Genomic DNA, 15,893 nt, shown 5'->3' on the forward strand with positions numbered 1-15,893 from the left:
CCCAACTTGGTGGTTGTTTATTGATGGTTTGTGTATATTTTGTTTATTTGGATGTTATTTACTTCTTGCAAATTATTTTAGTTGTTTGTCTACATTTATTTATTTATTTAAAAAGGAGGCAGGTAAACCTGGGCTGTGTTCATGATGTCAACTGTAAAGGTATACTTATAAAAACAAAACAAAACATTTGAGGTGTTAAGCTATGCATTTATTTGAAATTAAAAGAATATCAATACCACTATTTTGTTGCGGACACTACAGTTTGAACTCCAGAAATGTACTTGTTACAATAAAGTATAATATGTATTTGAGAGATGTTTTTGTTAAATTTTGTTAAAGTACATTTAAACTCACAGCAAATTTTAGACCTATTTCATGAGCTTTCATTTGGTGTTTATCAATTTATGCGTATTGTATCATGAAAAGCTGTGAAAATATTTCTTTACAGAATCAAATTTATATGGCTTAATTATCGCATTCTGTCCAAAGTGCTTCCTCCAGAGACAATTCAAACACCTATTTACCAAAAAGAAACAAAGTGGAGAGAGCAACTTTCAACTGTAAAACTGTAACAAAAATAACAGAAACATACATGCCATGTTGCGGACACTACACATTTGAACGCCTAACGCTAAGTAACTTGTAACTGGAGAAATAACAATATTTCTTGTACATAACTTATATCTTTATTTTAACAAGTTCAAAACACATGTACTTACATGTTTTAATAACAAAATTGAGAAAACAGTAAAGACTATTTTGTAGAGTAGATTGTAGACACAGATTTAAAGTTTTCCTCGAGAGATTCAGTGTCAGTCTTTGTTAATTTCTTTGTGTAAGGCTTTTTCACACAGGAAGTTGTTGATACTTTCAGCGACTAGTGCTGCATTGCAGCAGATCTGGCAGTGGCAGCATCTTTTGTTTGTTTCACTAACTTTCCTCACATTTTTTGGCTTTAACAGATAAAATGTTGTTCGGCCTATTTTCTTGTCTGGATATTTCTGCAAGAAGGCTTGATGGGCTTCTGTTATTGTTGCTGTCATGATAAACTTTGGCTGGCATTCTTTTGTCACATTTTCTGATTTGGAATATAGCGGCTTACTTCTCCTGATATAAAAAAACTATTTTACCACAGCTTTTGTTTCAGCTGTTATCTCGCCTGCTTTTGCTTTTCTTACTCTGTTCCTCCACCAGCATTTGTCTTTCAGTGCTTTTGAACAAACGCAATTTCGAATTGTATTCCTCCGTCTGCAGATAGAGTTGGGATCTCTAATCATAGAAGTTGTTGGGGTTTACCTATAATTTTTTTTTATTTGTTTTATTGTTAAGTTTCCTCAAGCTAATGCATACATTGTTGGGATAAGAGAGAGGTTTGTGCACTTAAACTGGTTTAACCCCCCCCCCCCCCAGTAAATTTACATTTTACTGACTGTTCCAAGGCGGTACCTAACAATCCTTGATAAACATACCTAGTTTTTTATATATAAAGTATGTATGCAGTGTGCCATTTGTTGAGTTATGTGCTGTTTTTTATGTTTCTTGTTTGTGTTTATGTTATATGTCTTTGGCGTTAACCCCGTGCCATTAAACCGTGTTTATGTTTAAAATGTTTGCTACTGAGCTTGTTTCTGTAGTTATTCGCATAATATTCATCTGAAATGTTCTTTTCTTTTTCAGTTTAGTTGCACTTTCATTCATAACGTAGGCTAGTGTTTTCTCGAATGGCATGTTTCTTTTCCCGTTTTTGTGTTATTTGACTTTGACCTACTGGTGTACTATTTAGACTAGATACAGTTTTCAATACAGATTCTCCAAAGGCATCCACTTCTCTTAATTTTGGAGAAGTAAGAATCCCTTTCTCTTTGAGTAGCTCATTTGTTGATGGTGATGTGGCTAGTTTCTCTACCAGTCTTGCTCTTTTTGCTGGTGTAGTTGGTAAGGTCTCTTTGACTCGTTTCAAAGACAGTGTTCAGGCACCTGGATGTGAAGGGAAATTTTGCACTACTGTTGTTTTCCTTTACTCCATGAATGTTAGTGTTATTTTGAGTTCCTACTTGATTGTCTTTATTGTTTTCATTTTCAGATTGAAGATCAATGTTGCTTTCATTTACAGTTTGTTCATTTCTAATGGGTTCTCCTTGTTTAGTGCTACTTTCTTTAAGCTTTAATCTCAACGCCAATTTTGTGTTCTTAACACTGCTCTCTGCTTTCTATATTCTGCTTGCTTCTCCTTTAGTGATATAACCATCTTTTTTGCTGTACTGTTTTTGTTGTTATTTATTGTTTTATGTGTTTTCTGTTGCTTCTTTTGAGCCCTATACCTTTGTATTTCCTCACACTTTTTTATCTTCAGTTCCCTTTTCAATGTTTCATTATTACTAGCGTGTTCTTTATGTTTAGCACGTTCGCGTTTCTTTCTTTCTCTATCTTTCTGTTTCAACTATTCATGTCTATTTTTTGTCTTGTTTTAACTTTGCATGACCTTTCCTACATATCTCAGTGCTAGTCATTGGTTTAGTTTTCATTTTTTGTTCTGCAACGAAATGAAAAACGTGATAATAAGCACTGGACAGTTCCTGTAGTGTCCGCAACAAACCCAGAAAACAAGATACAGCTGTACATAGTATTAATTGTTCTTATAACATATTTTGCTGTTTTGAAAGGAAGTACTTATGAAGCTTTTCACTACAGTACACTTTCAGAGTACATAGCATTTCCAAAATATTGTTCCAGGATTAACATACAAAATATTCAAATTTGCATTATGGGCCTGTAAAATCATCCTTAGATTGTTTACCTCATTCTCTTTGCTGTTTTATGATAAAAATGAATTGGTTCTAAATATTTACAGCGAAACAAATGATTAATTAACACTGACTTGTATAGAAATATACAGTTGGTCTTTGCGTTGCGGACACTACAGCATTGCGGACAAAGACATTTAACTGCTGTTGCCTAATTATTCAATGTAGGGAGAAGATATTTGGTATTTTTGTTTGTGTGTTTATGCCATTGTTGAGGAACAGTAAGTGCCCTCTGTAAGTAAACTGTAAGAGTGTTGTCTGAAGCCCTGTTGCGTACACTACACATTTTGGATGTTTGAACTGACCAGAAACGAGAAAACAGAACTTCATTTTATCAACAGCAATTGTTCTCATTCTTTGTTGTTATCAAAATGCATATGTATTCATCCTTTAGAACATATTTAAGATAAAATCATGATTATATTTATGTAAAATATGTCATGTTTTACAAAAGAAGGTGAAAAAAAGCAAAATTCATAACGAAGGACCGGTTTAACATAAATTAACATTACTTGAAAAGTAATCGTCCGATTTTGGTAAAATAAAAAACATACTAGGCACAAAATATTTTTGGAAAAGGGAAATTTACAAGCTTATCGTATAAAATTGCCTCAATTTTATAGATTTAATAATGAAAAATATCATTTTTCTAAGTTCAACAGCATAACGATGAAAAACATCTGATTTTTAGCACCAATTTTATGTCGTACAACATACATACCAAATATAGGCATGTTATACCTCGTTGTAAAGCTAAATCCATCCTTTAGCTATATAAAAAACACTGTTTCAAAGTTAAATATTCAGTAGTATCTTAAAAACATAAGTATAACAAAGCTTCATTCTGTGTGCGCAAAATATACTGAATAAGGCGTTTGAACTTTTCACATTGCTTTAAACTTGCATATATATTTTTCCTTTCTGATTAATTTGTACTGTTTAACCATATATTGTTAAGCGCTTTTGAGCATTTTTGGAAAGAGCGCTATATTAATGTGGTATATTATTATTATTATTATTTATTAATGATAGATTGCACCCACGCTAATCGGAATGTAACGCAACTTACGTTATAACAGAGATGTCACGCACGCTGTGAACGTTTAATGCTGAGCCCATCACCACTAAGCGATAATGCACCAGTCAATTGTGTAAATATAGCGGGAAATGGGCCTTACCTAGGGTCCCTTGGATATGGGGGCATTTGGCGGGAATTTTACAATCTGTTCGTCTTCGCAGGGCGGGGATTTTAGCCGGGGTTGGCTGAACTGGAAGTCAAAGTCCCCGCTATTCCCCGGACACCTGGGTGAAGGGCTTCGTTACAATTGACTTGTGCATAACGCATATATATCCTGGAATTTTCCAAGCCCGAATTGGAATAAAATGAGGCTTAGCTGGGATTATGTTATTTTTATAACTGAATCGGATGACTTGAAAATTTTAACTTCCTCTAGTGTCAATTCATGATTTACATTCCGCATAATTTTCCTTGTTCAAATCACCAAATATAATTTAACATTGAACTCGAGCTCAATCACATAAAAACAGAACATTGGTGTGTGCGTTCGCCAGGCATGTTTATAACGAAAGTGAAAGTGTGTTTTATTTCTGAAAATCTAAACTTATCTCTATGACACGTCATCTTACGTCACTAATCGTACTTTAACCCGGCCTTGCATTATACTACCACTGCTAAAACGGGATAAAAATCTATTTTTATCTTGGGGATTTCCAAAGTAGTGAACTGTACTGATAAGGTAAGATTTTGTTTTGACAGATGAAAACATGATTTTGTGTTTGTTGATTTTTATTTACTTTAATCAGAATAAAGCGGAATTAACCAGGATTTATACTGCAATTGTTTGAATGCTACCGTTCATGTAGGTGTTTTGTTTTTGTATTTCAGCAGTACTGAATTGTTTATGATAAATGTGAATTTTAATTTATGATGGATTCCATTTTCAATGCTTTTATTTCTTTATTTCACTGACTAGGAAACTATTTGCGATTGTAGATCTTGTTTTAATATTAAAATAACGACATTAAGTGTAGAAACCATTTGAGAGGCCGGTGTATTTTTGACATTGAGGGCATTTTCTGACAATGGTAAAACTAAAGTTACGCCTGGAAATCGCACACACTAACTTAATGTGTGTGCGATGTAACGTTAACTCATTGTTGTATGATACAACAATTTGAAGGAATGATTACGTTCTCAAAGAAACCTTGTAAAATATGAGGGATGTATCTAAAGTAATATCTCTTAGTACACATATGTCTCGGCTGCCTTTGAACCCTACTAATGAATTAATAACCACTTGATCTTGTTGTGTTTTTTATATGTATGTATGTACATGTATGTATGTGTGTATGTATGTATGTATGTATGTATGTATGTATGTATACTAGTATATAGTGTATATCTCTTTAGAAATGGCAGAAACTGAAGAGTCAAATATGGATGATCTGCCCAGAGATGACATTATCAAGGCGAATATTCTGGCATATCTTCCCCATATTCGCACTGCCATTCAACCAACAGATCTTCTCAAATTGAAATGTTACCGCAAAGGTATGTCAAAATAACTTGATAAGCTTATCATTTAAGCCATAAATAGTGTTAATGAATGCTAACGGACTTGGTATAGTATGTGAACCACCAATACCCCCCCCCCCATTTCAATACATATCTGTTATCTTGGCCCATCACTTCGGACAGTCTCAAGTCTCAAGCCTTAGTCTAGACTCAGACTCAGAAAAGCATATATATTCCATTTGTTGTACAGAAATCAATATCAGCTTTATATAGTTATAATATTCAGCTATTTTCATCATTGATACTAGAAGGAAGTTACAAGATAATAAAGATTTGCAATCTTGCCACTTGAGTCTCAACTCATACTTGAGACAGTTAGTTATCATGGCCCCTGACCTTTAAATGTGTATTTATATTAAAATAAGCCTAATTTTAGTTCTTAGTGTGTAATTTATGTCTAAAAATTATTTCTCATTCTGAGATATTAGGATATTTCAAGCAGATCAGAGCATGCAATACATGCTGCTTATTGTTGAAAAAAGGTTCTTGGCATGTTTTCGTGCAATTATATCTATATTGTGCCCCTAGTGTAAATATTAATAAGTCTGAAGCCAAACAAAGCAGGTCATATCCATTTTTTTTTATTATGTATGCTATTTAGAAATGTGTTTTATTTTGAATGTAGCCCATGGTTTTCTGTAAACTTTCTTAAGCAAGTAATGTATGTTTTTTATATGGATCTCAATGTGAATATTATTAATACTGCCTATAGATAAAGATTGAGTTCCAATATACTCACTGCCTATTATGTTTCTGATGTTAAAGTAATACATTGACCAAAGAATGTACATGTATGTATTCATTTCATTTATCTTTTTAAAAGGTTGTTCAAATTATTTTATTTTTCTTATTAAAGGGTCAAAATTTAAAATTTCATACAAGCTTCATTTTAATATTCTTTCAAAATATAAAACAATTCCAAACAGTTATTATATGACATTCTTATAAGTTTTCTATGTGGGACTAACTTGAACCTGGAGTGGCTGGAATGGATAATTTAGGGTGTGTTTTTATTGGTCGCAATTGAATTTGTACGGGTCAACTTGAATTAGGGTTAAACTGCAAGGGCTTGGTGTTGTTGGCACGAATGAAGTAATCTTATTTAATTAATATAATCATATTTTTTCAAGTTTAACTCTTAGAATTTTATTGAAATATCATATCATTACTTTTAACAATACCAGAAAAGTAAATGGCCATATTTTAGTGTCCAATGTGACCATGGGCGGCTCCAGGACTCGCCGTTAGAGGGGGCGTAACTTAGAGGCATATCCTTTTTACTTTTGCCACTCCCTCAGAGGGAGGTTTGGGGTTCCTCCCCCATGTATATTTAATTTCTAATCCGAAATGGTGCACTTTGGGCGTATTTTATTACTTGTCTTACCAAATATTGGAATTAAATGTAAACTTGGAACTTGGACAATTGGGGGGGGGGGGGTAGATGAGGCGCGCCAGGTGCCCCCCCCCCCCCCCCAGCCCCACTTAATCTGCTTGTGGTGCTTGTGGTGACTGGTGACCATTACCTGTGATCTTCAATATCTACTGGACATTGGATGGGCTTCAATGTATTAACAATATGCTTTGCTAAGCAGTTGAGGGGTAATCTTTATACTTACTTTTTGTCTAGAGCATAACTTAAAGTTTTTGAGGTATTGACTACAAACATCATATACAGTTATATCTGATTGAGGTAAAGTGCACTGAACAAGAACTATAACCCTAGGTGCAGTTTCTTTTGAGTTATTGCCCCTTTGTTAATTTTCATACTTTTTCTTTTGTCTGGAGCATAACTTGAAAAGTGTTTGAGGTATTGACTTATAAATGTGGGGGCATTTATTTCAGTTTTTGTCCATTGTTTCATATTCCTTAGTCTAAAGGCAAAGTTGATACTGTTCTTAATTAGGCGGGGGATATTACTTTACTCTAAAACTTTATATGTTGTTAAGTCATTGACTTCAACTGTACAAGACAAATATTATTCAGTGTTAAGTCAACTCAAATAATACTTTGCTATACTTTTAAACAAAAAAATGGCATTTCCCTGATGTTAAGCTTGTTATTTCTATATAATAGGACAATTAACTTAATTAATGCCTTCTCACCGACATAAGGCATCTAATGAGTATACATCATTCCAGTGATATTTCTCATTACAATAAGGTTGTGAAGTGGGGGTATTAATCACATCTAGTGACAACTTTAGTTGTTTTTGGTAAAGTAAACTACACCTTCAACCAGCATCACACTATCAGTACATTTATCTAAACATATACTATTTTCAGATGTTACATTGCTTCCAAACATTATAAAGAAAATCAAATCATATTATATAAATCATAAGTAAGAGTAAAAGGTTACAATTACATACATTGTTTAACATGGTAGAAACGCTTAGTTTCTAATCCAGAATATAAATAATAGTACATAATTAAAAAAATGCTTCTTTCTTTCCTTTTTAATATCTTAATTACTAATCCATAGAATAAAGTTATAAAAGTTCATTATTTTTCGTTCCGAATTGAATAAAAGATGTAAGAAATGTTCCTTTTTAGCTCGACTATTCGAAGAATAAGGAGATCTATACTACTCACCCAAGCGTCGGCGTCGGCGTCACCCCTTGGTTAAGGTTTTGCGTGCAAGCACACATAGGTTAATATCTCAGCAACTACTTGAGGTATTGCATTGAGACTTTATACAATGGTACTCAACCATCTAACCTACTTAATTAACCAAGTTTGATAACTCTACTTTGCATTTAATTCCAATAATAGGCCTTTATTATTTGACTTAGAAATTCTGGTTAAGGTTTTGTGTGCAAGCACAAATAGGTTAATATCTCAGCAACTGCTTGAGGTATTGCATTGAAACTTGATACAATGGTACTCAACCATCCAACCTACTTTATTTACCAAGTTAGATAACTCCAGTTTGTATTTAATGCAAATAATTGCCCTTTATTATTCGACTCAGAAATTCTGGTTAAAATTTTGCATGTAACCACTTTTTAGTCAATGCTTCAGCAAATACATCATGTATTGCATTGAAACTTTACACACAGGCTCCCAACCATTTAACCTTTTTGTTAAATCAAGTAAGATAACTCTATCGTTCATATTATATAATTTTTGCCCCTTTATTATGCGACTTAGAAATTCTGGTTAAGGTCTTGCAGTTTAGCACACATAGGATAATATCTCAGCAACTACTTGATGTATTGCATTGAGACTTTATACAATGGTATTCAACCACCCAAATTCTGGTTAAGGTCTTGCATGTTAGCACACATAGGATAATATCTCAGCAACTACTTGATGTATTGCATTGAGACTTTATACAATGGTATTCAACCACCCAACCTAATTGAATAATAAAGTTAGATAACTGTGTTTTGCAAATAATGGCCTTTTATTATTACACTTAAAAATTTTGGTTAAATTTTTGCATGTAACCACATTTGTGTTAATATCTCCGCACATCATGTATTGCATTGAAATCTCATATAACAGTGATCCATGCATGTTTCGCCAAAACTTTCCAATCCTTACACTGAAAAGCGGCGAAATAGTCGAGCGCACGGTCTCTGTGACAGCTCTTGTTATTGTAGAAATATTGTTTTAATTTATTCGTGATTTTCTTAAAAGACTACAAGTCATAATAGCGTATGCTATGTCAGTCGTGTATGCATCGCATCCGTGCGCCCATGCGTCTGTCGGTATGCACTTGCTTGTGAACGCGATAAAGTCTTTAGTTTTGAATGTCTCTCAATGAAACTAGCACAGTAGTTAGATATCCATGAGAGCGAGGTTCTTTTTTTAAACCATACTGATCCACCAATGCATGACTGGCGTGCGACCCTTGGAATTATCAAAATTGTTATTGTAGCCAAGTCAAAAATTACAGTCTAGGAGAGACAATCTGTTTTTAGAGTGTGCAGTTAATTTTTGTTTTACTTTCCCTTGCCTTTCTTAAAAAGGTGAAAAGTATAGTTTAAGAGAGACATATTGTAATCAAATGACATTGACTTTGACCTTTTGACCTACTTTTTTATTATGCACCCAGAATGGAGAGCATAAAGTAACCGCTTTGTCCTGCCGTCCCTCCTTCCGTCCGTCACACTCTTGTCCGTCCGTCACACTATTGTCCGTTCGTCACACTCTTGTCCGGATAATACAAAACTACTGTTGGGATCATCCTTAACAGCATCTACAACACATTGCCATGCCAAGTTCCTCTCATTGGGCGTCATGTTGTTACACTTATGGCGGTTGTTTGGACGCCCAATATGCTAGTCGTGAATAATATGTTACGAGGATATCAAACTCCTATTTATTATTCAATTTTGACATTGAATAAATGTCCTTTTCACTCACTGTTGTTTATTATTCACGTCTCCCATTTAATTGAACTTGTCATGGCCAGCCCCTCATAATTCAGTAGCAATACTTAAACCTTGGTATATAGATAGATGGCAATGGAAGGAGGGTATATAGATAGATGGCAATAAAAGGAAGGTATATAGAAAGATGGCAGAGAGAGAAAGGTATAAAGATAGATGGCAATGAAAGGAAGGTATATAGATAGATGGCAATGAGAGAAAGGTATATAGAAAGATGGCAGTGAGAGAAAGGTATATAGAAAGATAGCAATGAGCGGAAAGTATATAGATAGATGGCAATGAAAGGAGGGTATATAGATAGATGGCAAGGAGAGGAAGGTATATAGATAGTTGGCAATGAGAGAAAGGTATATAGATAGTTGGCAATGAGAGGAAGGTATATAGATAGATGGCAATGAAAGGAAGGTATATAGAAAGATGGCAATGAAAGGAGGGTATATAGATAGATGGAAGTGAGAGAAAGGTATATAGATAGATGGAAATAAAAGGAGGGTATATAGATAGATGGCAATGAAAGGAAGGTATATAGATAGATGGCAATGAAAGGAGGGTTTATAGATAGATGGCAATGAAAGGAAGGTATATAGATAGATGGCAATGAGAGAAAGGTATAAATACAGATGGCAGTGAGAGAAAGGTATATAGATAGATGGTAATGAAAGGAAGGTATATTGATAGATGGCAATGAGAGACAGGTATATAGAAAGATGGCAGTGAGAAAAAGGTATAAAAATAGATGGCAATGAGAGAAAGGTATATAGAAAGATGGCCGTGAGAGAAAGTGTATAGATATATGGCACTGAGAGGAAGGTATATAAATAGATGGCAATGAGAGAAAGGTATATAGAAAGATGGCAGTGAGAGATAGGTATATAGAATGATGGCAGTGAGAGAAAGATATATAGAAAGATGGCAATGAATGGAAGGTATATAGATAGATGGCAATGAGAGGAAGGTATATAGATAGATGGCAATGAGAGAAAGGTATATAGAAAGGTGGCAATGAGAGAAAGGTATATAGAAAGATGGCAGTGAGAGAAAGGTTTATAGATAGATGGCAATGAAAGGAAGGTATATAGATAGATGGCAATGAGAGAAAGGTATATAAATAGATGGCAATGAGAGGAGGGTATATAGAAAGATGGCAATGAGAGAAAGGTATATAGAAAGATGGCAGTGAGAGAAAGGTATATAGAAAGATGGCAATGAGAGGAAGGTATATAGATAGATGACAATGAGAGAAAGGTATATAGATATATGGCACTGAGAGAAAGGTATATAGATAGATGGCAATGCAAGGGCGGTATATAGATAGATGGCAATGAGAGGAAGGTATATAAAAAGATGGCAATGAGAGAAAGGTATATAGAAAGATGGCAGTGAGAGAAAGGTATATAGAAAGATGGCAATGAGAGGAAGGTATATAGATAGATGGCAATGAGAGGAAGGTATATAGGTAGATGGCAATGAGAGGAAGGTATATAGAAAGATGGCAATGAGAGAAAGGTATCTAGAAAGATGGCAGTGAGAGAAAGGTTTATAGATAGATGGCAATGGAAGGGCGGTATATAGATATGAGGCAATGAGAGGAAGGTATATTGATAGATGGCAATGAGAGGAAGGTATATAGATAGTTGGCAATGAAAGGGAGGTATATAGATAGGAGGCAGTGAGAGGAAGGTATATAGATAGATGGCAATGAAAGGGTGGCATATAGATAAATGGCAATGAAAGGGCGGTATATAGATAGATGGCAGTGAGAGAAAGGTATATAGATAGATGGCAATGAAAGGGCGGTATTTAGATAGGAGGCAATGAGAGGAAGGTATATAGATAGATGGCAATGAAAGGGCGGTATATAGATAGGAGGCAATGAGAGGAAGGTATATAGATAGATGGCAATGAAAGGGCGGTATATAGATAGGAGGCAATGAGAGGAAGGTATATAGATAGATGGCAATGAAAGGGCGGTATATAGATAGATGGCAATGAAACGGCGGTTTATATATAAATGGCAGTGAGAGAAAGGTATATAGATAGATGGCAATGAAAGGGCGGTATTTAGACAGGAGGCAATGAGGGGAGGGTATATATAGATAGATGACAATGAAAGGAAGGTATGTAGAAAGATGGCAGTGAGATAAAGGTATATGGATAGATTGCAATGAGATGAAGGCATATAGATAGATGGCAATGATATGAAGGCATATAGATAGATGACAATGAGAGAAGGTGCAGTTGACAAGAATCATAATTTTTTCGTGCATATTAAAAAAATATCTCCCCTTTACCATTTTTAATAATTGGTGCTTGTCCGCACCATTTCTTCAAAACTACTGATGAGGTTGAATTAAAACAGTTTGTACAGTTTGGAATCGTTTTGATTGTTCGCCAAAAGAAAATACGGATTTGCCTCTTATTTATGTGAGCTCATAATTAATATGTTTACAATTTTGAATATATTAAATACATTTAAGACAATAACTGTGTATGTTATTGCTGTGTTTTATAATTCATTGCTGTATTGGATGTGTACCGGGTACTTCAAAAATTGAACCTGAGTACCAATCAAAACGTAGTGTTCGTCAATGTCCTACTATTGCATACGTATCTCAGTTTCAATTTACAATCGGTTTTCAGAATTACCATCGGATGCTGATATGTTGCTCGAACTGTTGCCATCGATACCAATATGTTTTTCACCCGTTTCTTTTTCTGTGTAGAGCAAAGAAAGAAGATATTTGAACTGTCCCGAAAGAGCGGTGATAAAGCTGTTGAGCTCGGTTTGCAAATGCTTATCTATGACATAGAAGACTCCGGGCGTTTTATTGCGTTCAAGGAGCTGATGGCCAGCGAAAACGGTACACTTAATACAAATAATGTATGATGTTTTATGGGGAATAAAATGCTTTGTCGTAAATGACAAAAGTTATGTGTGAACATGGAAAAGTCACTTATATAAAAGAAACAACGGAAACTACAGGGAAAAGGATCTTAACTGTAACAAAATTCCTGTATTAGGTCGATTGGTCAAGACCGAACACAAAACGTCACAAGACAACAAATATATAACACAAACATTTTTATAACAATGAAAACTACAGGGACAAGCCCAGTAGTCGAAAACTCAAAATCCAACCCTGTTTAGAGGCATAAGACAAGGATACAAACTACAGTGAACTTGAGTTACAAACACACGCCCTTATAAATAAATTATCTGGTTTAAGCTTTGGCGGAGCTATACATATTACTTGCAATGAAATCAGAAGAGTATCAGCGCTCTTTTTCAGTATAATTGAAATTAAAAAGTATTTGCCTGCCAGGAACCTAAGAGTAAAATGATGTCCATGACCAAGTCATGTGTTATTATTGCAGGATATCCAAAGATTGCCCGATACATCGACTGTGAAATTGTTGCTTCAGATGAACACTTCAGGAAACTTTTGGAACTGTTTGCTGATCAAATAGTTCCAGTAGTGAATCCAACGGAGATTTTACCAACCTTGCTAGCAAGAGAGCTTATAACGAACGAAGATGTTCAGAGGATTAGAGCTGAAATGTATAACCACGGCAGGGACGCTGCAGCATGGGAAATGCTTTTTAGATTACAAAGCAGAAAGGAGAACTGGTTTAAAGAGTTCTTGGTCAGTTTGATTGACCATGGTTATAACGATGTAGCTGAAAAACTGGAGCCGGATATGTTCAACAGTAATAATAAGCCATGTTATTTTTTAACGCACACAAAATATGAATTGCAAAATGTGTCTGGTTATTGCTTTGAATAAGCAGTGCTTTTTGCTATAAATGATATGATTATTCTTAAAACGTGAAACATTTTATTCATTAGTGTTGTAAATTGTTTTTCAATCATAATATTGCCTGAAACAGTAAACATGTGAAACCCATGAATGAAAAAACTCCTATTATAAATGTAGTGACAACAAATGCGTTTCTACATTTCTTGTTTTATATATATATATGTTCCAGAGATTGTTGTGCAGAAAAACGAAGACACTCAGATGAATGACAATTCAAAAGATAGCACCGTTTCCATGAATTCTGAAACAGAAGAACCAAATGCTTTTGTAACTGAAGGATGTGAAATTGGCAGTGGGGAGGACAAACAAACGAACACTGATATGGAAATGTCAAATTTGAATCCTGAATCAATTGCCAGCTCTCATTGCAAACCTAACGAACTTGGATCGAATACCTTAAAGATGGAGTTAGACGGACTTGGCATGGAATTTATGGACATGCTACTGCCGCAAAACAAAGAAGCAGTTGTGACTCCCTCCGCCAATGATGATACTACAAGTTTAAAAGCCGTACAAGCAAGAACCTCCAGAAGTGTCAGTCAGACAGATGATGCGATAACTGCCGATAAAAGCGAAACTGATCAATTTCAATTAAAAGAATCCATTACTCAATACCCTGATCACGAAAAACTGACGCATTTGAATATGGAAACAGAAGAAACACTTGTTAAAGTTATTGCAAGAGACGATATTACCAGCGGATTAAGTAGACAAGAGTCTCATGAAAACCAAACACAGTTAAGAATCCATGACGATTCTAGCAAGAATCACGTTTCACTGTCTGGTAGGTAAAATTAACAGCAGTTACTTCGTAACGTTCTGACGACTTGTTCTAACGTTAATTCAAGATACACGTTGTTGTTGTTGTTGTTGTCTTGTATTTCTTTGTATTTTTTTCAGATTTCAGCAACGATGAAATTATCAGAGGTAACTTGAAATCTTTTTCTGGATATATCTGTCTGTGTTTGGAGCCAACCGACTTTTTAAGGCTGCATTATTTTAATCAAGGTAAGAGTTTGCATGGTAATTTTGTAATAGTTTGCATTTCCATTTAAAGTTATATAACCTTGTCAAGGACTAATTATCACTACGTTTAAAAGCTCTCGAAAAGGCATCATTCACAATATTTTTGCAAAATGACACATCTTTGAAATATATAATTATGTTATGGGCGCCAGGCCAAAGGTCTCATATTTGCGAAACGACCGAGTGCAAACTGAATTAGTGTATGATCATTTATTTTCTACTCTTCTTTAACAAAATAATATTAAATTTTGTTTGTGGTGATATTTACCAAAAACACCCCTTTGAATAAGTTTCTAGAAGCATGTTTACATTATATGAATGTTGTCAGGTTTCAATTAATGCGAAGACTCAGAAAATAATAACTTTGAACTGTATGATATACCGATTATTTCTTGAAACAGAGCAACGCAAACGGTTGAGAGACTGTGAACTCAGCATGGCTGTCAAAATGGGCTATAATATTTTCATGAACGAAATTGACGACCCTGGACGATTTGTAGCTTTTTATGAGCTTATGGCTTCAGAAAATGGTATTGTAACAATTAAATTAAATTTTATATACTATGCATTTTAATTGTAAGCGAATACTATATCGGAATGTTGCTGAAATGAAAACGAAAAATAATATTTCAATGACTAACTTCCATACGAATATGGTGAATTGCTGTGTGTTTTCAAAATGTTATGTTTGTATCATTTAGGTTATCCCAAAATTGCACAGATATTGAAAGGGGAGTTCGTTGCTTGTGACGAACCTTACAGAAGATTGCTGGATTTATTTGTGGACGATTTATTAGAAAAAATCCCTAATCCTACAACACTGATTCCTATTCTTGAAGGATTTAAAGCTATAAATGACGCTGACGCACAAGAAATAAGAGCAGAATATGTCAATAAAGGGCATAATCGAGCTATTTGGGTGTTGCTGTTCAAACTTCCTTGTCGAGTCGAGACTTGGTTTAAGGATTTCATGAATGCTCTCATTGAATGCGATTTATTGGCACTGGCTGAAAAGTTGGAACCTGACATTTTCAAAAGTAGATATTTCCCTTGTTTATTTACTTTACTTTTATCTGAATGTTCTTATTTTTGAAAAACAATTTTCAATGTTAGTTTTCCTTTTAGTTTTTGAAACCAAATATCATCCAAAAATCAATAACATTAATTCAAAAGATCTGTTGTTTTCGAAAGTACAAAACCTAGACAGATATTCACGAAAAGGCATTAAATTTCTTCGACAAAAAATAAGCACT

General features: G+C 34.5%; 1 protein-coding gene across 2 annotated transcripts in view; it reads left to right on the forward strand.

Annotated features, from left to right (window-relative positions):
- Window positions 1–4,566: 4,566 nt before the first annotated feature.
- Window positions 4,567–15,893, forward strand: part of LOC128212175 (antiviral innate immune response receptor RIG-I-like) — a 30,475-nt gene continuing 19,148 nt past the window's right edge. For both annotated transcript variants that reach the window (XM_052917483.1, XM_052917484.1), the window contains exons 1-8: window positions 4,567–4,684; window positions 5,236–5,376; window positions 12,520–12,657; window positions 13,172–13,504; window positions 13,784–14,398; window positions 14,515–14,622; window positions 15,042–15,170; window positions 15,342–15,677. In XM_052917483.1, the coding sequence (XP_052773443.1) occupies window positions 5,238–5,376; window positions 12,520–12,657; window positions 13,172–13,504; window positions 13,784–14,398; window positions 14,515–14,622; window positions 15,042–15,170; window positions 15,342–15,677 (1,798 nt within the window). In that variant the 5' untranslated portion in view covers window positions 4,567–4,684; window positions 5,236–5,237. The remainder of the gene's footprint in view (window positions 4,685–5,235; window positions 5,377–12,519; window positions 12,658–13,171; window positions 13,505–13,783; window positions 14,399–14,514; window positions 14,623–15,041; window positions 15,171–15,341; window positions 15,678–15,893) is intronic.

The sequence above is a fragment of the Mya arenaria genome, chromosome 12, assembly GCF_026914265.1.
Source record: "Mya arenaria isolate MELC-2E11 chromosome 12, ASM2691426v1".
Lineage (NCBI taxonomy): Eukaryota > Metazoa > Mollusca > Bivalvia > Myida > Myidae > Mya > Mya arenaria.